Here is a 26,393-nt window from a genome sequence, read left to right on the forward strand (position 1 = left end):
AAGTGTCCCCACGTCGCCGCGGTCTCCACAGCACCTGTCCGAAGTCTGAAACAGTAGTGCGTTACTGATACTACTGCGCAGGGTAGTTACTGTGCAGGGCCGCGGGCTTGGCCCCTCCAACCGGGCGCCTCCTAGCTAACAGGGCTGGCGGGAGCTGGCGCCGGGTCCGCAGCCGCGCTCGGAGCTCTGCGCGTGGCCGCGTCCGCAGGCAGCCGGGGCCCCGCGCGCCGGACGGCGCCTGCGCGCTCTCTGATTGGCCGGCGCAGCCGGCGCCTGAGCCAATGGGAGCGCACCTTGTTGTCGGGCGCGCAGCCGGCCGGCGCTGGGGGCCGGCCGCCCTGGCGGTTGCTGTGGAGACGGCTGGTGAGCCCGCGGGCGACGCGGTTGGGGTGGGGGCGGAAGCCTGAGGGGCGGCGGGCGCGGGGCCCGGCCGGGCTGGCGCCAGGGCTCCCCGCGAAGAGACCGAGGCCGGGAGCCGGAGCGGCCCGGCGGGGGCCTCTAGCCAGCTCCCTGCTCAGCCCGGCGGCCTGAGAGTGGGGGGCTTCGCCTGGGGACGGCGGTCGCGGCGCAGGGCCCCGCGCTGAGCCCCCGCCTCGCGTCCTTCCGTTCCACCTTCGCGGCGGTGCTGCGCGGTGAGCGCCCCTTGCGGGTGGTGTCGCGCGTCCCCGGCTCCCCCCGCGGCCCGGCGGCTCCAGGCTGCAAGCCGCGGCCGCCCCGCCGCCGCTGGGCCCGATCGAGTCTCCGGACCGCGGCGGGGGGCGCTGCGCAGGCGGCCCTGGGGCCTCTCGCTTCTCGGGCGCCTGGGTCACTGCAGGGCGTGCTGTGTATGCGGCTTCCACGCGGCTGGGCTTCCCTCCGTGTTGACCCTTCTTTTGCTTGTTGCTTAAGCCGTGTCCGACGCTTTGCGACCCCATGACTGCAGCACGCCAGGGCCTCCCGGTCCGTCGCCAACTCCCGGAGTTCACCCAAACCCATGTCCGTTTGAATCGGTGATGGCATCCAACCATCTCATCCTCTGTCGTCCCCTTTTCCTCCCGACTTCAATCTTTCCCAGCATCACTGTCTTTTCCAGTTAGCCGGCCTCTCTTTGCTTTTTTATAATATTATTACTTCTTGTGACTATGTGTATACTTATAATGATATAAGTACTTGGGGGCTCTACATTGTCTAGTAAGTACTTGGGACATAGCCAAAGACAGTATGTAAGAGCGGGGCAGTGTTTCTATAACATTTTATTTAAGGACACTGAAGTTTGAGTCTTAAGTAAGTTTTACGTAATTTTCTTGTGTCCCGAAGTTTTTCAACCATTTGAAAATGTAGAAATCATTCTTTGCTCACTAGCCCACTGTTTTGCTACAGCCCAAGAGCAGAGAATGGTTTTTACATTTTTAAATAGTTGAAAAGCAAACTCAAATTAGGTCCATCGTCCCCCGCCACCCCCCATCCCTAAGACTGGGAATGCAAGATCCTATGGTAGCTCTATTTTTAGTACTTTAAGGAACCTCCTTACTGTTCTCCATAGTGGCTGCACCAGTTTACATTCCCGCCAACAGGGTAAGAGGATTTTCTTTTCTCCATGCCCTCCAGCATTTGTTGTTCGTAGACTTTTTAATGATGGCCCTTCTGATTGGCAAATAGATGGGGAAACAATGGAAACAGTGAGAGGCTTTGTTTTGGGGGGGCTCCAAAATTACTGCAGATGGTGGTTGCACCCATGAAATTAAAAGATACTTGTTCCTTGGAAGAAAAGCTATGACCAACCTAGGTAGCATTTTAAAAAGCAGAGACATTACTTTGCCAACAAAGGTCCATCTAGTCAAAGCTGTGGTTTTCCCAGTAGTCATGTATGGATGTGAGAGTTGGGCTATAAAGAAAGCTGTGCACCGAAGAATTGATGCTTTTGCACTGTGATGTTGGAGAAGACTCTTGAGAGTCCCTTGGACTGCAGGGAGATCAAACCAGTCCATCCTGAAGGCAATCAGTCCTGAATATTCATTGGAAGGACCGATGCTGAAGCTCCAATGCTTTGGCCACCTGATACGAAAAACTGACTCATTGGGAAAGACCTTGATGCTGGGAAAGATTAAAGGCAGGAGGAGAAGGGGACGACAGAGGATGAGATGGTTGGATGGCATCACCAACTCTATGGACATGAGTTTAAGTAAGCTCTGGGAGTTGGTGATGGACAGGGAAGTCTGGTGTGCTGCAGTCCATGGGGTTGCAAAGAGTTGGACACAACTGAGCGACTGAACTGACTGAATAATTAGTGATGTTAAACATATTTTCATGTGTGTTTCGCACGCTTAGTCGCATCCGACTCTAGGACCCCACACTAGGCTCCTCTTTCCACGGGGATTCTACAGGCAGGAATACTGGAGTGGGTCACCATGCCCTCCACCAGGGGATCTTCCCAACCCAGGGATGTAACCCAGGTCTCCTGCATTGCAGGCGGATTCTTCACGGTCTGAGCCACCAGGGAAGCCCCGTGTGTCTTTTGGCCGCCTGTATTTTTATTTCTGGCTGTGCTGGGTCTTTGTTGCTGTGTGGCTACTTTCTATTCGCTGCGCGCAGGCTTCTCACTGCGGTGGCTTCTCTTGTTTTGGAGCACGGTCTCTAGGGTGCCTGGGCTTCAGCAGTTGCGGGCTGAGGACGCCATGGCACAGGCTCGGTCATTCTGGCACGTGGGCTCAGTTGCCCTGTGGCATGTGGCATCTCCCCCACCGAGGGCTGAACCTGTGTCCTTGTTTTGGAAGCATGGAGTCTTAACCACTGGGCGGTGTGTCCAGCAAGTCCTGTATGTCTTCTTTGGAGGAGTGTCTATTTAGAACTTATACCTATTTTTTGATTGTGTATTTTTCGATATTCAGCTGTGTGAGGAGTATTTGTACATTTTGGAAATTAATTCGTTGTCAGTTGCACCATTTGTAAATATTTTCTCCCATTCTGTAGGTTGTCTTTTAAACTGCACTTAGACTCGGAGAAGGCAATGGCACCCACTCCAGTACTCTTGCCCGGAAAATCCCATGGACGGAGGAGCCTGGTAGGCTGCAGTCCATGAGGTCCCTGAGTTGGGCACGACTGAGCGACTTCACTTTCACTTTTCACTTTCATGGATTGGAGAAGGAAATGGCAACCCACTCCAGTGTGGAAAATTGCAACAATGATACAATGAGTTTCCAACCCACCCCCCCCCCCCCCCACCTTCCCTAACTTTAACATCTTATATAACCCTAGTGCAATTGTCAGTAAAAGGAAACTCATTCTGATACAATATTATTAACTCAACTGTCACTTTTCTATATAGTTGCAACCCTAGTCCTTAAAGTTCAGTTCATTTCAGTTGCTCAGTCGTGTCCGACCCCATGAATCGTAGCACGCCAGGCCTCCCTGTCCATCACCATCTCCTGGAGTTCACTCAGACTCACGTCCATTGAGTCTGTGACGCCATCCAGCCATCTCATCCTCGGTCGTCCCCTTCTCCTCCTGTCCCCAGTCCCTCCCAGCATCAGAGTCTTTTCCAGTGAGTCAACTCTTCGCATGAGGTGGCCAAAGTACTGGAGTTTCAGCTTTAGCATCAGTCCTTCCAATGAACACCCAGGACTGATCTCCTTCAGAATGGACTGGTTGGATCTCCTTGCAGTCCAAGGGACTCTCAAGAGTCTTCTCCAACACCACAGTGCAAAAGCATCAATTCTTCGGCACTCAGCTTTCTTCACAGTCCAACTCTCACATCCATACATGACCACAGGAAAAACCATAAAAGAATGCTCAAGCTATCACACAATTGCACTCATCTCACATGCTAGTAAAGTAATGCTCAAAAGTCTCCAAGCCAGGCTTCAGCAATATGTGAACCATGAACTCCCTGATGTTCAAGCTGATTTTAGAAAAGGCAGAGGAACCAGAGATCAAATTGCCAACATCTGCTGGATCATGGAAAAAGCAAGCGAGTTCCAGAAAAACATCTATTTCTGCTTTCTTGACTATGCCAAAGCCTTTGACTGTGTGGATCACAGTAAACTGGAAAATTCTGAAAGAGATGGGAATACCAGACCACCTAACCTGCCTCTTGAGAAATCTGTATGCAGACCAGGAAGCAACAGTTAGAACTGGACATGGAACAACAGAGTGGTTCCAAATAGGAAAAGGAGTGCTTCAAGGCTGTATATTGTCACCCTGCTTATTTGACTTATACGCAGAGTATATCATGAGAAACGCTGGACTAGAAGAAACACAAGCTGGAATCAAGATTACCGGGAGAAATATCAATAACCTCAGATATGCAGATGACACCAGCCTTATGGCAGAAAGTGAAGAGGAACTAAAAAGCCTCTTGATGAAAGTGAGAGAGGAGAGCGAAAAAGTTGGCTTAAAGCTCAACGTTCAGAAAAAGAAGATCATGGCATCCGGTTCCATCACTTCATGGGAAATAGATGTGGAAACAGTGTCAGACTGTATTTTTCTGGGCTCCAAATCACTGCAGATGGTGACTGCAGCCATGAAATTAAAAGATGCTTACTCCTTGGAAGAGAAGTTATGACCAACCTAGATAGTATATTCAAAAGCAGAGACATTACTTTGCCGACTAAGGTCCGTCTAGTCAAGCCTATGGTTTTCCCTCTCCTTTAAGTTATTCAGTGTTTTATTAACTTCTTGGCCATGCTGCTGCTGCTGCTGCTAAGTCGCTTCAGTCATGTCCGACTCTGTGCGACCCCATAGACGGCTGCCCACCAGGCCCCCCCGTCACTGGGATTCTCCAGGCAAGAACACGACTGGGTTGCCATTTCCTTCTCCAGTGCATGAAAGTGAGAAGTGAAAGTGAAGTTGCTCAGTCGTGTCCTACTCATAGCGACCCCATGGACTGCAGCCCACCAGGTTCCTCCATCCATGGGATTTTCCAGGCAAGAGTACTGGAGTGGGGTGCCTACTGTTTGTCTAATATTGCTCATTTTAGGCTTGTCTGCTGTTTTCTCATGATTAGAGAGAAGTTATGCATTTTAGGCCAAAATAACACAAACATGTTCTACCTATGGGGTAAGATTTTAGAAATGTTCATATTTTGAATACTTTATTTTCCACTACGAATATATTCTGTTACCTGTATACGTTTTGTAGAGACAGGCATAGGTATTCCACTAATGAAGTTTCCTTCTATTTGGCCACATGAAATGTCCATTTCTCCCTTACGTGTCCACTGAATTGGTAGATATGTTATATTCCCAAATAAGATGCGTATAAAGTTCCTAGAATTCCAAGAAGAAATGTCAGTGTTCTCCCAAATACCCTGGGATGCCAGGCTCTATGAGGTTAACTCCTCGGATGATTTTCGTATTGATGCAAAAATAAATAGTTGGATTTTAAAAGATCTGTGTTCTGGGCGATAAAAAATGCCTCTGCGTGTGCTCCGGCTTCTCCTCTGCCCTCGCTCCCTACCACGCCCCTCCCCCCGCCCCCTGGCCGTTTGGTGATCACAGTGTCCATCACAGCGTAGTTTATGGTGAAGCCACCGTTTCCAGAGCTAATGAGCAGCATGCTTTGCTTGTTTAAATGTAGAAACCAGGAGATGAGATAGCTATCAAGCTAGTGGGGCGGTGTGTCCCTTGCCTGTGAAGGAGACTGTCCTTCCTCCTTCCTTGTAAGGGCCCTGGAGACCACAGAGCCCGTGTGGAGGGCGCAGCTGTGAGCTCGCCCTGGAGACCACAGAGCCCGTGTGGAGGGCACAGCCGTGAGCTCTGCTGGCGGGAGTCGTGGCCACACACTCAGTCCCTGCCCAGGCTCAGTTACACTGCCTGCTGGGCCCACGCAGGGCTCTGTGCTGACCCCCGGGTGGGCCGTTTCCTGGCGCCTCGCTCTGCCCTCCCTGGAGCGTTTGGTGGTGCTGCGTCGGCTGGAGCCCGGTGTTGCCTGGCACCCTGCTGCCCGCTGGAGGCCCCTGAGGGCTCAGTTCTGTGGGCTTCCCCCTGGGGCGTGCCCTCAGCACCCCTGCTGCAGTCAGGCTCCTGCCCTGTCTTCCTTTAGCAGACCCCACAGATCCGCGAGCGTGGGCTTGTCCACTCAGCTGTGCACCCCCCAGCTCTGTCCCCTCCCCCTGAAGGGGCCCTGTCCCGGCAGGAGCCACCCCTCCAGGCCCTCTCCCTGGCCCCGCCTCTCTCCCGCTGCTGTGGCCTGGTGGCGTCTGCATGGGCACATGGGTGGGCTTGGCAGCCTGTGGCCTCGGTGGCGGCTTCTTTCGGTGGCTGTGCCCTCACGGTGCCCGCGGGGGGCGGCAAGTGCTGCACTGTGGTTTGTTTCACGACTGAACAATGACCCAGTGGCTGTCCGGGCAGCCCACATCTTCTGTGTCCATTCGTCAGCTGCTGGGCCTGTTTTAGGACCGAATGATAACCCAGTGGCTGTCCGGGCAGCCCACAGTTTCTGTGTCCATTCATCAGGTGATGGGCGTTTGAGTTGCCCCCACCTGGAGTCTGCCGTGCAGAACGATGCTGTGCACATTTGTGGGTGCGCTTTGCTGTGGACAAGTCTCCGTTTCCCTTGGGAGTGGCCCCCAGCACTCTGAGCAGCTGCCGCTGCCAGTAGGCTTCACTGCTCTCATTCCCATCTGCAGGGTGTGAGGGTCAGGTTTCTCCACGTCCTCACCAGTCTGTGAAATTTCTACAGATTTCACACTGGTCTGCCTGCCTCTAAGTTTTTCCTTTGTTTTCCGCATAGTTTTTTCTTTTACGTTCCCCTCTCGCCCTCCAGGCCCCTGTCTCCCCCCCCCACCGCCTGCACCCCAGTCTTATCGCAGGCCTTCCTCCTTCACCTTCCCCATCTGGGCGGGTGACCTGGTCTCTACCTGCTGCCTGTGTTTCCATTTTATTCACCTTTTGAAGAAATAACTGTTTGCCAGTCTACTACTGTGCTGAGCAGTGAGCCCCGGGGTTGTGTCAGGCTCTCTCCGCCGTGTCCCCAATTGTCTGGCCAGGGTGGGCGCTCTGTCCCTAGGCCAGGGGCTCCCCAGGTGGCAGACTGCAGAGCCGTTCGACCGAGCCGTCCCCGGGCCCGGCTCTTCCTGGCCCCCCTCAGCCTGTCCTGCTCCCTCCCCAGGAGCCGAGTGGGCTGGCCCTGCCCGCCGCAGCTGCCTGTGCCAGAGGCTCCGACCATGGTATGTGCTGGTGCTCGGCCTCCCTCCGGGGGGAGGGGCGGGTTCTTGGGGGCCCTGAAGGCTGTCCGAGTGGGGCTGTGGGCACCTTCGAGGGTGTGGGTGTCCGCCCTCCTGTGGGTGGTTGGCAGGACCGCATCTCTGTGGCAGAGAGACACAGCCCGTGTCATTGGAGGCTGTTTTTCTGGTGCCTGGGTCTTCTGCTGCATCAGGCTGTTGCTGGGTGTCCCCAGCCTGGCCCTTCTGTAGTGGACACATTCCCTAAGCTGGTTGGCGTGGTCCCTTCAGAATGCTCCAGGTCCCCTTTTCCCTGGATGGCCACCTGCCATTCAGCCCCACGTCTGGGGAGGCCTAGCTGTTGGAGGCAGAGTGTGCTCCAGAGAGCTGTGCGCCTTGTAGGCTGTTGACGAGATGAGCCATGTTTTGTCTAAAAGCAGCTCTCCTCCCTCGCACCTCTGCCTCTAGATTCGAATCGCAGCCTTGAATGCCAGCTCCACGGTCGAAGATGATCATGAAGGAAGCTTTAAAAGTCACAAGACCCAGACGAAGGAGGCACAGGTGTGCGGTCACGGCCTCCTCTGCAGCTGGCCCTGGAGTCTCCTTTCCCTCCTGGGCTCTGGGTTGTTCTGGCTGACATGGCCGCCCCCCCAGAAGGTGTCAGCGGGGCTCCTGGAACCTTGGCCTTGCTCGGGCCGTGCCCTCGGCTTGCTGCCTGCTGGTGCCCGGACTCAGCTGAGCCCACCTTGCTTGTGTCCACCTGGGGGGCCGCTGAGCAGTGAGCCCCTGGGAGGGTGGGGCCTCAGGACCGTCTCCACCGCAGCGAGGCCGGCTCACACGGCCTGGAGTGCAGCCCCCACATGCACGGTCGGCTTGAAGAGACACACCTCTATGCTCTCGGAAAACGCTTCCCGTCTTGGTTTTTCAGGAAGCAGAGGCTTTTGCCTTGTACCACAAGGCCCTGGACCTGCAGAAGCACGACCGATTTGAGGAGTCCGCCAAGGCCTACCACGAGCTGCTGGAGGCGCGCCTGCTGCGGGAGGTGAGTGCGCCAGGCTTTCCCACGTGCGGAACGCCCTCCTTGCTGCGGTGCTCCAAGGTTGGGCGAGTCCAGAGACGCGCGCGTCACAGTCTGCCAGCTGCGGCGCTCTGTCCGCTCTCAGCATGGAGGCGGCCGTGTGGATGGCTCAGGGCCTCCTGTTTTGGGAAGTGGCAGAGCACGCGTGCTGTGGGCGCCACCGTCCGCGCTCGGGCCCTCGGGTGTGCCGGGCGTGCCGGGCGCGTCCCCTCCCTGTCTTGCTGCCCAGATGGCCTGCAAACTGAGTCCCAGGGGTCTGGCCTTTCTCGTCTGTGTGCTCAGAGCTGGGGTGGGGGTGGGGGTGTCCTTGAAAGACCCCCAGGGCCACACTGTTCTCCAGTGGAGGGTGGTTCTGGACTGGCCCCCAGGCCTGCACAGAGGCCGGGGCCCTGCTGATGGCCTGCGGAGGCTTCAGGCCTGGCTCTCACGTTGCACCTCTCTGCCGCGTTCCCAGGCGGTTCCGTCTGGCGATGAGAAGGAGGGGCTGAAGCACCCTGGGCTGATGCTGAAGTACTCCACATACAAGAACCTGGCGCAGCTGGCCGCCCAGCGGGAGGACCTGGAGACGGCCATGGAGTTCTACCTGGAGGTGCTCCCCGCGGGCCTCAGGCAGCCCCTGGGGGCCGCGTGGCTCCCCTGTCGTCCCTGGGCACTCTGGGCAGCGGGGATGGTGCTGTCCCCTTGGATGCCTGCTGGCGAGGGCGGGGTTCACTGAGCACGCATCTGCGGCGCTGCTTGCAGGCGGTCATGCTGGACTCCACGGATGTCAACCTCTGGTATAAGATCGGACACGTGGCCCTGAAGCTCATCCGGGTGCCCCTGGCTCGCCACGCGTTTGAGGAAGGGCTGCGGTGCAACCCTGACCACTGGCCCTGCCTGGACAACCTCATCACTGTCCTGTACACCCTCAGCGACTACACCAGTGAGTGGGGTGCGGCTGAGTTCTCCTGCGCGCGCTGCGTCGGCGTGCGGGCGGGTGGGCGGCTTGGCTGGGCTCGGGGCCTGCGCCGACGCGCGGGGCTGTCTGCCCAGCGCTCAGGGGAGGTGGAGGTGCGCTTGCTTCCCCGCTGTGCTGTGCTCGCTGTCCGCCTCAGTCGCGGCCCGCCGCTGGCGCCCTGGTGGGAAGACGGGCTCCCTTCAGCCTTCCCTCCAGCGCCGCCGCCTCCTGCCCCAGGCCTGCTCTGTGATTTGCTAATGGGCGATCTGGTGGCTGCAGTCTCGCTCCCAGTGCCGGAAGCTCACTTCCTCCTCCTCGCAGCTTATCATAGCCCCCTCTGTAGAGCAGCGTGGATGCTGGAAACACCTGTGCCAGATGGAGCCCCCGTCTGCCTTGTGGTGGCGTCACTCGCTGCCCTGCCTGGCCCTCTGCTCTGCAGGGCACACATGGCCCCTTGTGGGCCATCCCGAGGCGGGCGCTGACGGGGTCCTGAGCCTCCTGGGCCAGCTCCTCCCGGCGGCTGTGCAGGAGGGCCCTGGGCAGGACGGTGCAGGGTAGCTGGCCTCGGGCACAGACACACACCAGCGCCCAGCCTGGGTGAAGGTTTCAGCCGGGAGCTCCTGGCTCTGACGGCTCTTCCTTCCCTTTCCAGGTGTGGGTGGGGCAGGACAGGGTGGCGGAGGCTGGGCCAACTCTCCTCCCTGGCTCCATGTGCTCGAGCCTGGTGGCAGGGGCCAGCTGCTGGTCCCCTCCCTGTGGTCACTGCCCGAGGCGACCCCAGCCTCTCCCTGGGTCCCCAGAGCCCGCTTAGCCACCCCTGCCCCCCCAGGGAGGGCCGGCATGTCTCGCGGCCCCCGCTGTGGGCCTCTGCTGTCTGTCTTCTCTGCGCGGCTCGCGGCCTCTGCTGTCTGTCCTCTCCTCTGCGTGGCCCGTGGCCTCCGCCTTTGGGCCTCTGCTGTCTGTCCTCTTCTCTGCGCGGCTGGCACCGCCCGCTCGCTCGCAGGCTCTCCTCCAGCCGCGGACCCTCGCGTCCCGTTGCAGAGGTGTGTGTGCGTCTGTGGCCGTCTGTGCACTGCCCGTTGCCCCGTCTTGACTCTGGCGCTTGCATCTTCCCTGTCTCCCTGGGCTCGTCCTGGAGCTCGAGCGCCCTCTGGAGGCCCGGCCTTCAGTATCTTGCCATCTCTGCGCCCCGGCTCAGGCTCTGCACTTGGTAAACCCATCTTGAGCGGAAGATGGCCCTGGGCACTGAGCGGTGTGTGTGCCTGTGAGGGCCGATGGGCATCCCTGAGCCAAGGAGGCAGGCCTCCCTCTGCTGCGGGCACAGCAGCAGAGGGCCTCTGTCTTTCTCTCTGCTCCTGGCCCTCCCCTGGGAGCCGGGCTCTCCTTCAGTGGGTGGCTGGCAAGGGGGCCCGGCTCCGTCCTCCCTCCGGCCCTCCATCCTGGCTTTCCTCCCCTCTCCCCACTCTGTCCTCCTCTGCTCATTCCTGATGAGAGTGCCTTGCAACCGCACGCAGCCTGGGGAGCTGGGCTGGGCCCTGAGCCATCCAGTCCAGAGCGGAGCGAGCTGGCAGTCGTTTGCAGGCAGCTGGCCCCCTAGGGTGGGTTTGCTAGATCGAAGGTCTGTGTGTGACGCCCCCCTGTTCCCCAGAGAGGTTGCCCAGCCTGTCCTCCCCTTCCAGCAGCCTCGGGGTTACTCTTTTCAGAAATGGTTCCTGATTGGATGGGTTCAGGTACTGCCGCATCCTTGTCTTCCCGGCGTCTCTTGGCCCCCACAGCAGGGCCCCTTCCCCGGCGTCGCCGGCGAGGCCAGGGTGTCAGTGCAGCCTGAGGTCATGCCTGTCTCTCCACCAGCATGCCTGTACTTCATCTGCAAGGCCTTGGAGAAGGACTGCCGCTACAGCAAGGGGCTGGTGCTCAAGGAGCAGATCTTCCAGGAGCAGCCGCGCCTGCGCCAGGACTCCCTCCGCATGTTCCTCCAGTGGTGGGTCGCTCACGCTCCGCCCTGCCTGCGCCTCTGCTGCGCGTGCCCAGGGCCGGCTCTGTCCAGCTCGTGCCTGCCTTCCCCTCTCTGAGGCTGGGCTTTCCGCGTTGCCCAGCCCGCCTCTGACCCTCCCTGCTTGCCTCTGGGAGGGGCCCATGCTCAGTAGCGTCGCCCGGGGGGCCCTTTGCAGCCTGACCACCCAGTCCTCCTGTCTGCCTCCCCGGGAGGAGAGCGGGCCCGGGCCCGGCAGCTCTGGGCTGGCCCTGCTGGCCCTGCTGGCCCTGCCCTGTCCGCCTCCCTGGCTCCGAGGCACCCTCGCCGGGGTCCCCGCCCCTCCCCGGCCTGCTCGCCCGCCTCTGCCGAGCTCTGGCTCCCAAACCCCCATTGGCAGCTTGCCGAGCTCGGGCTGCCTCCGTTGCCACTGCCCCCGCCCGTGGTACCAGCTTGGCTCCACTAGGGGTTAGTGGTCATTTGTCCCAGTGTTTATGCCTCAGGAGACCACGTCTCTTATTCCCATCTATCCCGAGAGGCTGCCCTTCTTTGGGCAGGTGGGTGATGAGCCCACGAGTGCGGGGGAGCCCTGCAGGGAGGGACCTCCGCTGGCAGAGGTGTGTCCGTGGGAGGCATGCCAGGCCTCAAGCTCCTGCCCTTGCTGTTGACTTCCGTCGGCTTTGGTGAGCTTGGCTGCTCTGAGGGCTGTTTTCAGGTGGGCAGTATGGGATAGTGAAATCCTTATAAGCTTTTTAGCGAAGGATGAGAGTGGCGTGTGGTTTTTCTGCCATCAGCGTGGTCCTGCTGATGTGGGTGAAGGCCCGTTGCCCGGTTGTGAGCAGATTAAAGGGCGTTAGTCATGCTGTGTACATGGGTGTTAAGAACGCTAATTACTGCCCTTTGCAGCCCAAGTGCTAATTTTGTTTGTGGGAAGAATTAATACAGATTACAGGGTATTAACTGCGTGCCGGTGTGTAGGATTTGCACCATGGCTCTGACGTGCCCTGGTCATGCCTCTGTCCCTCACACTCTCAGTGACATGTCCATCCACGAGGTGTCAGTGAGCGAAGCCGAGTCGCAGGCCATCGTGGATGAGGCCCTGGGGCTGCGCAGGAGGCGGCAGGCGCTGACGGTGCGTGAGAAGGAGCCGGACCTGAAGCTGATGCAGCCCATCCCCTTCCTCACGTAGGTTGTCTGGGGTACCAGGCGGCCGCTGGGCCCTGCATGGGTGGAGACACGGGGCACACGGCCAGGTGACCGCAGGACGGGCTGGGCCTCCCTTGCTGGGGTTCCCTCTCTCCATGCTGTCCTTGATCCACTGCCTGCCACGCTCCCGTCAGCCCCTCTCACCGCCCGCCCGAGGGGAGAGGGGCAGGTGGACGGGGGCCATCAGGGCTCTGAGGGGCCAAGAGTGGGTGGGGAGCCCACCCCCCCCAGGGCCTGGCATCCTGCTTGCGAGTCCACGTTCATGACGGGGTCACGCTGCTGCGTGGGTTGGAGAGGGTTTAGGGCCAGAGCTGGAGTCCAGGGAGTAGTGGGCGTGGGTCGGGCAGAGGGAAGCCTGTGCAAAGGCCCTGCAGCGTGTGGGCTACGGTTTTGTTTGCAGAACTGAGCGAAAGTGAGGGTGTGTTGGGCGGGGTAAGGCAGTGAGGTGGGGCAGGCAGTACCCTGGCGACAGGTGGAGGCCTTGGTTTTTAGTCGAAGGGCCTGGGAAGCTGTTCAGGGATGGGTGGGTGGGTACCTTACGCCACACTGCGTCATACCGCAACACAGCATGGCACGCAACACAACACGGGACACGCAGAGCACAGAGCAGCAGACAGCGAGCAGCACAGCCCGGGCCGCACCTCAGCACAACACGACACGCAACACGGCTTCTGCACGAGACACGCGTGCTCGGGCTGTGCCCGGCGGGCTCCGGCCCAGCAGCTGTGGGGCCCCTTTAGAGCACACCTTTGTCAGTAGCCCTCCCCCAGGAAGTCAGACGAGTGGCCGCAGGGCGAGGCCACCAGGCGGTAAAGGCGGGACCTTGCTCAGAAGGGGTTATCACTTTTGCCCGCAGCTGCCCCTGCCTGGTGGGGCTGAGATGCCCTGGGGCTCTTGCGGGCAGTGTGGAGGGTGTGGGCTCCGCTCCAGCCCAGCGGCTCCACCTCAGCGGTCAGTCACCCCGGCCCCCCGCCCTCATGAGGACAGCGGCCTGGGCTCTGGGCTCCCTATGGTGGGTGCTGAGCCCGCGTGGTGACCTTCTCCCTGCAGCTGGAAGTGCCTCGGTGAGAGCCTGCTGGCTACATACCACCACCTCACCACGTGCGAGCCCCCGCGGCCCAGCCTGGGCAAGAGGATCGACCTGTCTGACTATCAGGACCCCAGACAGCGTCCCGCGTCCCCCGAGGAGGCAGTGCCTGTCAGTGTGCTCCAGCCAAGCCCTGCCAGCGCCAGCCCTGCAGCCTCCGTGCCAGAGCCCGTGCTGGCATTCACCCCCGTGGCCACGGCCAGCTTCCCGCTGCACAGCCCCAGCCTGCTGGAGACGGGTGTCCCCACCGGTGAGCGGGCCCCGGGGAGGGCTTCAGGGGGCCCTGTCTGCTGAGCGGCAGTGGGAGCTGGAGAGCCCCGCCCTCTCCAAAGGCCGGGCCCTGCCACCGCCCGGCCCCGCAGGAGAGCTCCAGGCTGCTGGCCAGCCTCCCTCAGCAGTGGGGCCCTGGGGGTGGGGTTGGCCTCGGGTGCAGCTCCTCAGGCCCCCTGCCCTGCCCGCTGTGCTGCTGGGCACTGACACTCCCGGCTTAAGCAGCAGCCAGCAGTCACCACTGTCTGTGGTCATGTCCCTTGGAATGGCATTACTGATTTTTATCATCATTGGAGCCTTCCAAAAACACTTTGGACCAAAGCTTCTGAGCCTTTCCTTGATTTCTGTGTCCCTGATAAAGCCTACGTGGCGGCTAAAGAAGGTTCTGAATGAACACGTATGTAATGGTGTCTAACTTTTTAACTTGGTCACCAGTGACACCTGTCTGCTAGGAATCATGTGACCCTCTTGCCCATATCCTGTCACTGGGCCTCGGGCCTGGGCAGAGTCAGGGTCCCTGCTGCTTGCTTAGCCCTATCCCAGGACAGCCGGTGGGGGGGCTTTGACCCTGAGATCCTGGCATTCTGTCGCTATGGAAAGTAGTCTTGAGGCCCGGCCTGTGGGTGAGAAAGGGGTGAGATTAAGGGATTTGCAATGGTCTTTTCTCAGGCTCTTTTTTGCTAGAGGGGATGGAAAATTTCTTGAATGTCCAAGAAGCCTTTTTTTTTTTTTTTTAACTGAGTTTTTTTTTTCTTTTGTTTTGTTTTTGTTGTTGCTTTGGTTTGGTTTGGGGTATTTTTTTGGCCCACTATCTACACTGAGGATGATCAACAACATAGAATTCTTGCTTCTGGAAGTTTTAGAATCTTACTAGAATGCTTAATCTGCTTTTTATTTTTATTTTTATTTATTTATTTTTTAATTTTAAAATCTTTAATTCTTACATGCGTTCCCAAACATGAACCCCCCTCCCACCTCCCTCCCCATAACATCTCTCTGGGTCATCCCCGTGCACCAGCCCCAAGCATGCTGTATCCTGCGTCAGACATAGACTGGCGATTCGATTCTTACATGATAGTATACATGTTTCAGTGCCATTCTCCCAAATCATCCCACCCTCTCCCTCTGAGTCCAAAAGTCCGTTATACACATCTGTGTCTTTTTTCCTGTCTTGCATACAGGGTCGTCATTGCCATCTTTCTAAATTCCATATATATGTGTTAGTATACTGTATTGGTGTTTTTCTTTCTGGCTTACTTCACTCTGTATAATCGGCTCCAGTTTCATCCATCTCAGAACTGATTCAAATGAATTCTTTTTAACGGCTGAGTAATACTCCATTGTGTATATGTACCACAGCTTTCTTATCCATTCATCTGCTGATGGACATCTAGGTTGTTTCCATGTCCTGGCTATTATAAACAGTGTTGCAATGAACATTGGGGTACATGTGTCTCTTTCAATTCTGGTTTCCTCGGTGTGTATGCCCAGCAGTGGGATTGCTGTTCATAAGGTAGTTCTATTTGCAATTTTTTAAGGAATCTTCACACTGTTCTCCATAGTGGCTGTACTAGTTTGCATTCCCACCAACAGTGTAGGAGGGTTCCCTTTTCTCCACAGCCTCTCCAGCATTTATTGCTTGCAGATTTTTGGATAGCAGCCATTCTGACTGGTGTGAAGTGGTACCTCATTGTGGTTTTGATATGCATTTCTCTAATAATGAGTGATGTTGAGCATCTTTTCATGTGTTTGTTAGCCATCCGTCGAGAAGCCTTAAGTTAAACATGCAGGCAGGTTATAAAATGACTGAGTGCCTTGAGGTGTGTTTCCCTGGCCCAAGTCTCCTGAGCTTTCGACTTGCTCTCTTTGTAAAGGTGATGTCTCCGGGGGAGATAAATCCAAGAAAGGGGTCAAACGGAAGAAGATTTCCGAGGAGAGCGGGGAGACGGCGAAGCGGCGGTCTGCCCGCGTCCGAAACACCAAATGCAAGAAGGAAGAGAAGGTGGACTTCCAGGAGCTGCTGCTGAAATTCCTGCCGTCCAGGTGCGGCGCTGTCGGTCTCAGCAGAGGAGGCCCACAGCCTCCCGCCTCCCTCCCACCTCTGGTTCTGGGGCCGCCCTCCCCTGTGGGTGCCTCCTCCGCCCCCGGGCTGGGGCCTCCGAACGTCCTGAAGGCAGGAAGCGGAACTCGCGTGTCTTGAGAGCTGGGGCTGCCTGCTCACGCCTCACGCCTGGGCCTCCCGTTGTCAGGCGCAGATGCCGGGACAGCCCGTGGGAGGGGCCCATGCTCAGGGAGGTGCCCGCTTGGCTTCTCCGGGCTCCGCAGGGTCCCTGGAGCTTGAGAAAGTGGATGGCGGGTTTGGGAGTCGTCCCTCGGGTTCCCCAGAGAAGCCTCCCAGGAGGAGGTGGGCCCGGCTGCCCGGGGAAGGGGGTCTGCGCCCCCATGCTCGTCCCCTGGGTCTTCTCCGGCCCCTGCGTCCTGCCCTGTCCCCTCCCTCAGACGCTTTGGGGCCTGGTGCCAGACTTCCTACCGCCTTTGCCTGAGTGCAGAGAGCAGGCGGGTTCTCTCTGCCCACCGACATTTGAGGGGCACGTCCTGTGAGCCGGGGCGTCCTCTCCCGTGCCTGTGTGTTTGTGTTTTTGAGACTGTGCCCCGTTTTCTCCCTTCTGTGGCTCTGGGGTCTGGGGGGTGGCTGTGTGTCTGTGAGCACCCTTCTGGGGTCCTCGGCTGGTTCTGTCTCCTGACGGTCGGCTCCAGGGTGGTGCATCCAGGCCGACGAGGGCGGGGTGCCCAGGAGCTCCCGGTGGCTCGTGAATCTCTGGCCACGGGATTTGGCATTCCTAGTTCCCTGCCTTTCTGTTTCTGAGGGGAGAGGGATGTGCCCGAGTGGAGCCGTTCTCAGCGGGAGCAGGACGTGGGCTCTCTGGTGGCTTCCTCCCGAGCCACGCCTCCTCGAGCAGGCCTCCTGGTGGGAGCCCCGGCGGGGGGGCCACTTCCCACCCTGCCCCCTCCCGCTGCCCCGCCTGGGTCCTTGTTCCCCAGCCCTGCTGGTGGGGAGTGGCGTCTTCCTTCTCTTTTACCTTTGTTTCAACTGCTGGTTTCCTGTGTGGTTTTCGCGTCAGCTTCCTCGAATGGCTGGCAGGGGCTTGCGGTGGCTTGCTGGGTGCAGTCCCCAGAGGGGGCGGGGGATGCGTTTGTGCACCGTGAGGTCAGGAGGCGGCGCCTGTCCATCCGTGGGGGGCGGCGGGGACAACTAAAAGCGGAGTCCCTGGGGGATCTTCCGGGAGCGGCCGCCTCTCCCCCAGGCCCAGAGCACTGTGAGGCATCGTGGAGGTGCCACCTGGCCCCCCTGCCTTGCCCCCCCAGCGCATTTTGGGCCTCAGCATGTGGAGGCTTGGCCGACTGCTGTCTAGGCAAAGTCCTGTGGCCGCTGTCTCCAGCTCCCTGTGGGCATCAGTCTCTGTGTGGGTCCTTTCTGTGTTTCCCACTCGAAGGTCAGCTTCCTGTGGACAGGGCTCGCTGATCCCTGGCTGTATTCTGACTTCGGCCCAATGCCTGGTGACCGCCTGATGGGATGGGTAGAGGCAAGGCACGGGCCAGACCCGGCCATGAAGGCCTGCAGAGGCGGAGCCTCCTTGCCTGGGGCCAGCCGGGCTGGTGTGAGTCTCGTGTGTTCCTTGCAGGTTGAGAAAGCTGGACCCTGAGGAGGAAGACGACCCCTTTAACAGCTATGAAGTCCCGCCAGAGGCCAAGCTGGAGAGCTTCCCCAGCGCGGGGGCCCACAGGCTGTCCTCCGACTCGGCCACGTTCATGGAGTCTGGTAGGAGTGGGCACCGCGGGCGCTGCTGGGGCCGTGTCTGGGTGGTGGTCCCGGGCTGGCCCAGAGCTGCCTGGCTCTGTCCCGCCTGAGCTCTGAGCTCAGCCGAGTGAGGCGCTGGGCCGTCCTGGCACGGGCCTTGCTGGCCCAAAGGTGCGTCTCACTGTTGAGTGTGGCTGAGTGCTGGGCGCTGTGCTGCTGCGTGAGACTGTACCCCCCAGCCAGGAGGCTTGGACAGGTGGCATCCACAGCTGTGGGGGGCGCGGGCTCTCCACACTGCCGCCCTCTTCTCCCGAAGGAGGCAGGCCTGGCATGGAGGTCCCTCCTCCCGTCGGCGCCCCCCACTCACATCAGGCCTCCCCCCTCAAGTCGGGCCCCCCTCACGTCTGGTCCCCCTCTCGTCTGGTCCCCCCTCACGTCGGATCCCCCCTCACGTCGGGCCCCCCTCACGTCAGGTCCTCTTTGCGTCGGGGCCCCCTCACGTCGGGCCCCCCTCACGTCAGGTCCTCTTTGCGTCGGGGCCCCCTCTCGTTGGGCCCCCCTCACGTCTGGTCCCCCTCACGTCGGGTCCCCCCTCTCGTTGGGCCCCCCTCACGTCAGGTCCCCTTTGCGTCGGGGCCCCCTCACGTCGGGCCCCCCTCACGTCAGGTCCCCTTTGCGTCGGGGCCCCCTCACGTTGGGCCCCCCTCACGTCAGGTCCTTTTTGCGTCGGGGCCCCCTCTCGTCGGGCCCCCCTCACGTCTGGTCCCCCCTCTCGTCGGGCCCCCCTCACGTCTGGTCCCCCTCTCGTCTGGTCCCCCTCTCGTCTGGTCCCCCCTCACGTCGGATCCCCCCTCACGTCGGGCCCCCCTCACGTCAGGTCCTCTTTGCGTCGGGGCCCCCTCTCGTTGGGCCCCCCTCACGTCTGGTCCCCCTCACGTCGGGTCCCCCCTCTCGTTGGGCCCCCCTCACGTCGGGTCCCCCCTCTCGTCGGGCCCCCCTCACATCAGGTCCCCTTTGCGTCGGGGCCCCCTCACGTCAGGTCCCCTTTGCGTCGGGGCCCCCTCACGTCGGGCCCCCCTCACGTCAGGTCCTTTTTGCGTCGGGGCCCCCTCTCGTCGGGCCCCCCTCACGTCTGGTCCCCCTCACGTCTGGTCCCCCCTCTCGTCGGGCCCCCCTCACGTTGGGACGTCCCTCCGGCAGAGAAGCAGGACGTGCACGCCTTCCTGCTGGGGAACCTGAGCAACGGGGGCGTCCTGGAGCTGATGGTGCGTTTCCTGAAGAGCATGGGCCTCAGGTTCCTGCTGCGCTGGCCGCCGGGCCTGGCGGAGGTCGTGCTCAGCACCTACCACAGCTGGCGGAGGCACAGCGCCAGCCTGCCCAACCCGCTGCTCAGGGACTGCAGCAACCGGCACATCCAGGTGGGTCTGCAGGGCACTCTGGCCCCTCTTCCCCGGAGGAGGGCGGCTGCTTCTAGGGGCAGCGTTGGGGGTGTCCAGGGCTCCCAGAGGTGGAGGAGCCCCGGGTTCACAGGTGCTCAGGGCTGTGTGGGTCAGGGGCCCCTGGGCAGGCAGCCTCTGCTGGGACACGTCTGGGACTGCCTCCCGGCGGCGTCTGCCCGGGTCCGCCCCCCCGAGGCAGGGTGGAGTGGTGGTGGGGCCGAGCTTTGGTCCCCGGACAGACCGCTGGGTCACTTGTCAGTTGTGCCCCCTTGGCTGGGCCGGTGCCCCCTTACTGCTGAGCCTCAGCTTCCTGGCATGCGGGGGAGCCATGCACCCACCCCGGGTGCTGTCAGGGCTGAGGGCCTGCGCTTGGCGGGGGGCAGGGCTGTCTCTTGCGCGGGACGGTCCCCAGGACAGGGGGCGGGTGGGTCTCACCGGTGTTCCTGAGTCCATCCCAGGGAGGTCCATCTGTCCTTAGGTCCTGGCAGCAGCCACTGGTTATGACTCAGGGAATGGATAATAGAGGGCCGAGTGGCGCCCCCATCAGAGTCGAGTCTAGCTGAGGCTCCTTGTGTCCCCACCCTTGGCCCCTGGGCCCCCTGGCGTCGGGCCCTGCTGACCCTGCTGGCCCCGCGCCTGTGCTGCAGGAGATGATGCTGATGTCTCTTTGCTGCATGGAGCTGCAGCTGGACCAGTGGCTGCTGACCAAGGGCCGGAGCTCTGCAGGTAGGCCCCATCCGTGTTCCATGGGGGCCCGCTTTCTGGAGGGGGCAGGAGCCGGGGCCTAGTCCCTCCTCCAGGGGCACATTTCTTAGGCCACCTCATCAGGCCAGGAAAGGCCCGGGCCTCTGAGAAGTGGCTGAGCCCCACGGGAGCCACCTGCCTGCTGGTAACTCGGGATGAGGGCCGGGGCACCTCTGTTTCCTCAGGTCATCACTGGACACTTTGCGTGTCCCCAGATACGCTCAGCGCAGTCTGCTTGGTGAGGGCTGCGAGCCCCAGGGTTTCTGAATCCTTGTTGGGCCCGTCGGGCTCTGACGCTGGCCACTTGGGACCATGGGGCTCCGAGGGCTCAGGGCCTCGGGGAGCAGGAGGGCATCTGGGCCCCACTCATGAGGTTGACTCCTTCCGGCCTGACGGTTTTCAGTGTCTCCTCGGAACTGCCCCGCAGGCGTGCTGAATGGCAGGTTCGGCCCCGACTTCCCAGGGGCCCACTTCCTGGGGGACCTCCTGCAGCTGTCGTTTGCCTCATCCCAGCGGGACCTGTTTGAGGATGGCTGGTTGGAGTTTGTGGTCCGCGTGTACTGGTTGAAGGCTCGATTCCTGGCGCTGCAGGTTGGTCTGGGGGCAGCTGCTTGGGGAGGAAGCCTGGGCACCCAGCACGGAGGGGAGGGGCTGGTCACATGATGGAGCGTGTGTGTGCATGCCTGATAGCACCTGGGCACTGGGCTCGGTGTCAGGAAGCGCGGTGTGGGGGGGATCTTCATGGTCCTGGAGCCAGCATGCCCACCACCCACCTAGCCACAGCACCGGGAGGGTCTCGTGGGCCCCACAGACCCAGAGAGGTTGCCTTGTGGCCTTGGCCCTTTGCTTGTGTTTACTGAGAGCCATGGGGAGGACTGGGGTGGGCTGGCTGGCTCCCAGCCCCCTGAACACCGTGGCACCCTTCAGTTGGTTAGTTGGTTCCAGAGTGGGGCAGGCCCAGTCGAGTCACAACTCTGTCACCTCCGCTTGAGCCCTGGACAGGTTCTGGGCCGTGCGCCCCTGCCACAGGGGTCACCGCGCTCCCCTGGGGGCCGTGGTGTGGATCATTCGTTCGTTCATCCGTTCAGTAGATGCGTGCTGAGCCTCCATTCTGGCCAGCTGCTGTGTAGGGGGGAAGGTGGGGATCGGCCAGCCCACCCCCATGGTGCCCCCCGTGTGAGGGGCTCGGGAGGCAGCCCTGGCGAGTCGGTGAGCACACCTCCTCTGCCCAGGGAGACATGGAGCAGGCCCTGGAGAACTATGACATCTGCACGGAGATGCTGCAGAGCTCAGCCGCCGCGGGGGCCGAGCAGAGAGACGTGGTCATCCGCCTGCCCAACCTCCACAATGACTCGGTGGTCTCCCTGGAGGAGGTGAGCAGAGCTTCCTCAACGGTGTTTCCCTGTCAAAGGCCTGACCTGTCCATACGGACTAGGAGACAGGGCGGGAGGGGGCCCGGGAGAGGCAGCCCTGGCGTTCAGGGTGCGGTGGACTTGAAGGCTCAGCCCTGATGGAGCACCTGCCGGGGGCCAGGGATGGGAGCCGGCTGGGAACGGGGCGGGGGGGTGTCTGCCAGGGGTGGGGAGGGGTCTTGCTTGGCTCCCAGGCCCGTGTGGCAGGGCTGCTCCAGCAGGATGAAGGGAACCTCCCCAGAAGCAGACCAGCATTGCTCTGGCCCTGGGCTGGCCAGCGGCCTGTGACTCTCCTCCTGGCCTTACTGTGCAGCCCCCAACCCCCACCCACAGCTCCGTGTCTGTGACGTGTCCTTGGGCTGAGGGTGGCCGTCAGGCTCTGCAGAGTGGCTTCAGGGCCAGGCCCAGTGCAGCGGCCTGCTACCCGTGTCTGGCAGGCCTCCTGGCAGAGAGGACTCAGGGGTCGGTGGTGGGTTCCTGCCTCTGGCCGGGGCCTGCTTGATCTCTGTGGCCTCGTACCCCAGCCCAGGAGGCTGGGTTGCTGGAGCGTGGCTGGGAGGCTGGCTAACTGTTTTAGCATCCTCTATCTGGAGCCTGTGCTTTGGGGGTAGTTGTGATTTTTGGTGTATTTGTTCTTTGAAGACTGGCACGCCTTGACCCTCACAGAGGTGCTGTCTGTAAAGCAGTCGCTTGCTGTGAATGCCTCTCGTCTGGGTCTGATAAGGGCAGAACCCTGGCCGCCCCAGGGGGCCCGTGATGGCTTGGTCAGCCAGCGATCCTGGGCCTTTTCCAGATTGACAAGAACCTGCGGTCGCTGGAGCGCTGCCAGTCTCTGGAGGAGACGCAGCGGCTGTACGAGGCCGGCGACCACCGCGCTGTCGTGCGCCTGCTGCGCCCCACCTTGTGTACCAGCGGCTGTGACCGCGCCAGGCACCTGCAGTTCATGACCTCCGTGCCCGAGAGGCCGGCCCAGCTGCTGCTGCTGCAGGTGAGCGCACCCGCCTCGCCCGCGCCCTCCACTGTCTCCTCTGAGGGAAGCAGAACGAAAGCCTCCCCGTGGTGGCACCGGGCGAAGGTGGTCAGAGGTGGGCTCAAGGGAAGCCCGCCTTTGGCTCTGAACCTCGTGTGGCTAGTTGGGCTCAGCCATCCGCCCACCTGGTGGCCCATCTGCCTTTTTCGCTTTTTATTTTCTTTTTTTCTAAATGCATTTTTCTACTTTATTGCTTGGTCTTCTCCTTTACTGGTTCTAAAATCAACTGTTGAGTACGTGTAAAACTAGATGAAGTACACATACACTGCAAAACAGGAGCGCGGTGAGCTAACCGGCCTGGAGGGCCAGCCCTGGCGGGAAGGAGCACGGGCGCGTGAGGCTCGCGTGCCCTCTCGGCCCCTGAGCGCCCGTCTCCCGCAGCTGAGCGCGCCCCCACCCCCGGCACCCAGGGGCTCGCCAGGCTTGGTGTCTGCGGGGCAGGGCATTCCCGCCTCTCATCCCAGGGCACGGATGCTCGCCCTTGCCCTAGAGGCCTGCCATGGGGCCTCACGAGCTCTTGCATGTGGGCATGGAGGAGGATGCCCGGGGCATGCTGGGCTGTGTGGGCTAGGCTGCCAGCTGGTCCCTCAGACTCATTACCTCCCTGGGGCCTTCCACTTGGGTTTGGGAAGGAAGCCCTGGCTTCTCTCAGGCTTCGTGAACTGGAAAACAGGTAAGAGGTGTGGTTGGGAGCAAGTGGAACTGGAAGGGGAGGCAGGGGTGAGGAGGAGGGGAAGGAGGTCAGACAGCCCTGTATGAGGGCGGGGAGGAGCTGCGATGCCCTCAGTGCCCTTGGCTGGGGGCAGGGGGCAGCCGAGGAGCTCAGGTGCTCCTGCTCTGTGGACTGGAGCTTCTGGGTGAGAGGACAGCACCACCCGCCCCCGCCCACCACCCCGGAGGGATGGGCACCTGCTGAGGAGGCACCACGCCGTGCTGGGCCTGAGACGAGGCCGCCCCGCTGCCAGGGGAGCTGCTGCTGCTTGTGCAGGAGTGACTGGATCTTTGCCCAAATTCCTGTTGGCAGAACGTGTTTTCTTATTGATTTGGAATGCTTTTTATATATTAAAGGTCTTAACCATACTCACAGAAAACTAGTCAGTCTAATCACACTAGGACCACAGCCTTGTCTAACTCAATGAAACCAAGCCATGCCTGCGGGGCAACCCAAGACAGGCAGGTCATGGTGGAGAGGAGACGGGAATGGCAAGCCACTTCAGTATTCTTGCCTTGAGAACCCCATGAACAGTATGAAAAGGCAACATGATAGGATACCAAAAGAGGAACTTCCCAGGTCTGTAGGTGCCCAATATGCTACTGGAGATGAGTGGAGAAGTAACTCCAGAAAGAATGAAGGGATGGAGCCAAAGCAAAAACAATACCCAGTTGTGGATGTGACTGGTGACAGAAGCAAGATCTGATGCTGTAAAGAGCAATATTGCATAGGAACCTGGAATGTCAGGTCCATGAATCAAGGCAAATTGGAAGTGGTCAAACGAGATGGCAAGGGTGAACGTTGACATTCTAGGAATCAGTGAACTAAAATGGACTGGAATGGGTGAATTTAACTCAGATGACCATTTTATCTACTACTGCGGGCAGGAATCCCTCAGAAGAAATGGAGTAGCCATCATGGTCAACAAAAGAGTCTGAAATGCAGTACTTGGATGCAATCTCAAAAACGACAGAATGATCTCTGTTCGTCTCCAAAGCAAACCATTCAGTATCACAGTTATCCAAGTCTATGCCCCAACCAGTAATGCTGAAGAAGCTGAAGTTGAACAGCTCTGTGAAGACCTACAAGACCTTGTAGAACTAACACCCAAAAAAGATGTCCTTTTCATTCTAGGGGACTGGAATGCAAAAGTAGGAAGTCAAGAAACACCTGGAGTAACAGGCAAATTTGGCCTTGGAATGGAGAATGAAGCAAGCAAAGACTAATAGAGTTTTGCCAGGAAAATGCACTGGTCATAGCAAACACCCTCTTCCAACAACACAAGAGAAGAATCTACACATGGACATCACCAGATGGTCAACACTGAAATCAGATTGATTATATTCTTTGCAGCCAAAGATGGAGAAGCTCTATACAGTCAGCAAAAACAAGACCGGGAGCTGACTGTGGCTCAGATCATGAACTCCTTATTGCCAAATTCAGACTCAAATTGAAGAAAGTAGGGAAAACCGCTAGACCATTCAGGTATGACCTAAATCAGATCCCTTATGATTATACAGTGGAAGTGAGAAATAGATTTAAGGGCCTAGATCTGATAGATAGAGTGCCTGATGAACTATGGACGGAGGTTCCTGACATTGTACAGGAGACAGGGATCAAGACCATCCCCATGGAAAAGAAACGCAAAAAAGCAAAATGGCTGTCTGGGGAGGCCTTACAAATAGCTGTGAAAAGAAGAGAAGTGAAAAGCAAAGGAGAAAAGGAAAGATATAAGCATCTGAATGCAGAGTTCCAAAGAATAGCAAGAAGAGATAAGAAAGCCTTCTTCAGCGATCAGTGCAAAGAAATAGACAAAAACAACAGAATGAGAGAGACTAGAGATCTCTTCAAGAAAATTAGAGATACCAAGGGAACATTTCATGCAAAGATGGGCTCGATAAAGGACAGAAATGGTCTGGACCTAACAGAAGCAGAAGATATTAAGAAGAGGTGGCAAGAATACACGGAAGAACTGTACAAAAAAGATCTTCACGACCCAGATAATCATGATGATGTGATCACTAATCTAGAGCCAGACATCCTGTGAAGTCAGGTGGGCCTTAGAAAGCATCACTGTGAACAAAGCTAGTGGAGGTGATGGAATTCCAGTGGAGCTATTTCAAATCCTGAAAGATGATGCTGTGAAAGTGCTGCACTCAATATGCCAGCAAATTTGGAAAACCCAGCAGTGGCCACAGGACTGGAAAAGGTCAGTTTTCATTCCAATTCCAAAGAAAGGCAATGCCAAAGAATGCTCAAACTACTGCACAATTGCACTCATCTCACATGCTAGTAAAGTAATGCTCAAAATTCTCCAAGCCAGGCTTCAGCAATACGTCAACCGTGAACTCCCTGACGTTCAAGCTGGTTTTAGAAAAGGCAGAGGAACCAGAGATCAAATTGCCAACATCCGCTGGATCATGGAAAAAGCAAGAGAGTTCCAGAAAAACATCTATTTCTGCTTGATTGACTATGCCAAACCCTTTGACTGTCTGGATCACAATAAACTGTGGGAAATTCTGAAAGAGATGGGAATACCAGACCACCTGACCTGCCTCTTGAGAAATCTGTATGCAGGTCAGGAAGCAACAGTTAGAACTGGACATGGAACAACAGACCAGTTTCAAATAGGAAAAGGAGTACGTCAAGGCTGTATATTGTCACCCTGCTTATTGAACTTCTATAGCAGAGTACATCATGAGAAACGCTGGACTGGAAGAAGCACAAGCTGGAATCAAGATTGCTGGGAGAAATATCAATAACCTCAGACATGCAGATGACACCACCCTTATGGCAGAAAGTGAAGAGGAACTAAAAAGCCTCTTGATGAAAGTGAAAGAGGAGAGCGAAAAAGTTGACCTAAAGCTCAACATTCAGAAAACGAAGATCATGGCATCCGGTCCCATCACTTCATGGGAAATAGATGGGGAAACAGTGGAAACAGTGTCAGACTTTATTTTTTTGGGCTCCAGAATCACTGCAGATGGTGACTGCAGCCATGAAATTAAAAGAGGCTTACTCCTTGGAAGAAAAGTTATGACCAACCTAGATAGTATATTCAAAAGCAGAGACATTCCTTTGCCGACTAAGGTCCGTCTAGTCAAGGCTATGGTTTTTCCAGTGTTCATGTATGGATGTGAGAGTTGGACTGTGAAGAAGGCTGAGCGCCAAAGAATTGATGCTTTTGAAGTGTGGTGTTGGAGGAGACTCTTGAGAGTCCCTTGGACTGCGAGGAGATCCAACCAGTCCATTCTGAAGGAGATCAACCTGGGATTTCTTTGGAAGGAATGATGCTAAAGCTGAAACTCCAGTACTTTGGCCACCTCATGCGAAGAGTTGACTCATTGGAAAAGACTCTGATGCTGGGAGGGATTGGGGGCAGGAGAAGGGGACGACAGAGGATGAGATGGCTGGATGGCATCGCCGACTCGATGGACGTGAGTCTGAGTGAACTCCGGGAGTTGGTGATGGACAGGGAAGCCTGGCGTGCTGCGATTCATGGGGTCGCAAGGAGTCGGACACGACTGAGCGACTGAACTGAACTGAAGTGAATCTTTTTCCCCCCCAAA

General features: G+C 58.5%; 1 protein-coding gene across 1 annotated transcript in view; it reads left to right on the forward strand.

Annotated features, from left to right (window-relative positions):
• The first annotated feature begins 295 nt into the window (after positions 1-295).
• The window catches only part of CABIN1 (calcineurin binding protein 1), a 73,566-nt gene continuing 47,468 nt past the window's right edge, over positions 296-26,393 (forward strand). The window contains exons 1-16 of the mRNA XM_052654434.1: positions 296-363; positions 7,087-7,144; positions 7,607-7,699; positions 8,067-8,180; positions 8,671-8,805; positions 8,958-9,138; positions 11,005-11,134; positions 12,161-12,310; positions 13,382-13,668; positions 15,563-15,731; positions 17,372-17,508; positions 18,688-18,905; positions 19,574-19,652; positions 20,074-20,261; positions 20,903-21,043; positions 21,876-22,070. Coding sequence (XP_052510394.1) covers positions 7,142-7,144; positions 7,607-7,699; positions 8,067-8,180; positions 8,671-8,805; positions 8,958-9,138; positions 11,005-11,134; positions 12,161-12,310; positions 13,382-13,668; positions 15,563-15,731; positions 17,372-17,508; positions 18,688-18,905; positions 19,574-19,652; positions 20,074-20,261; positions 20,903-21,043; positions 21,876-22,070 — 2,220 coding nt within the window. The 5' untranslated portion in view covers positions 296-363; positions 7,087-7,141. The remainder of the gene's footprint in view (positions 364-7,086; positions 7,145-7,606; positions 7,700-8,066; positions 8,181-8,670; positions 8,806-8,957; positions 9,139-11,004; positions 11,135-12,160; positions 12,311-13,381; positions 13,669-15,562; positions 15,732-17,371; positions 17,509-18,687; positions 18,906-19,573; positions 19,653-20,073; positions 20,262-20,902; positions 21,044-21,875; positions 22,071-26,393) is intronic.

Source organism: Budorcas taxicolor, chromosome 17 (assembly GCF_023091745.1).
Source record: "Budorcas taxicolor isolate Tak-1 chromosome 17, Takin1.1, whole genome shotgun sequence".
NCBI classification, from domain to species: Eukaryota; Metazoa; Chordata; class Mammalia; order Artiodactyla; family Bovidae; genus Budorcas; species Budorcas taxicolor.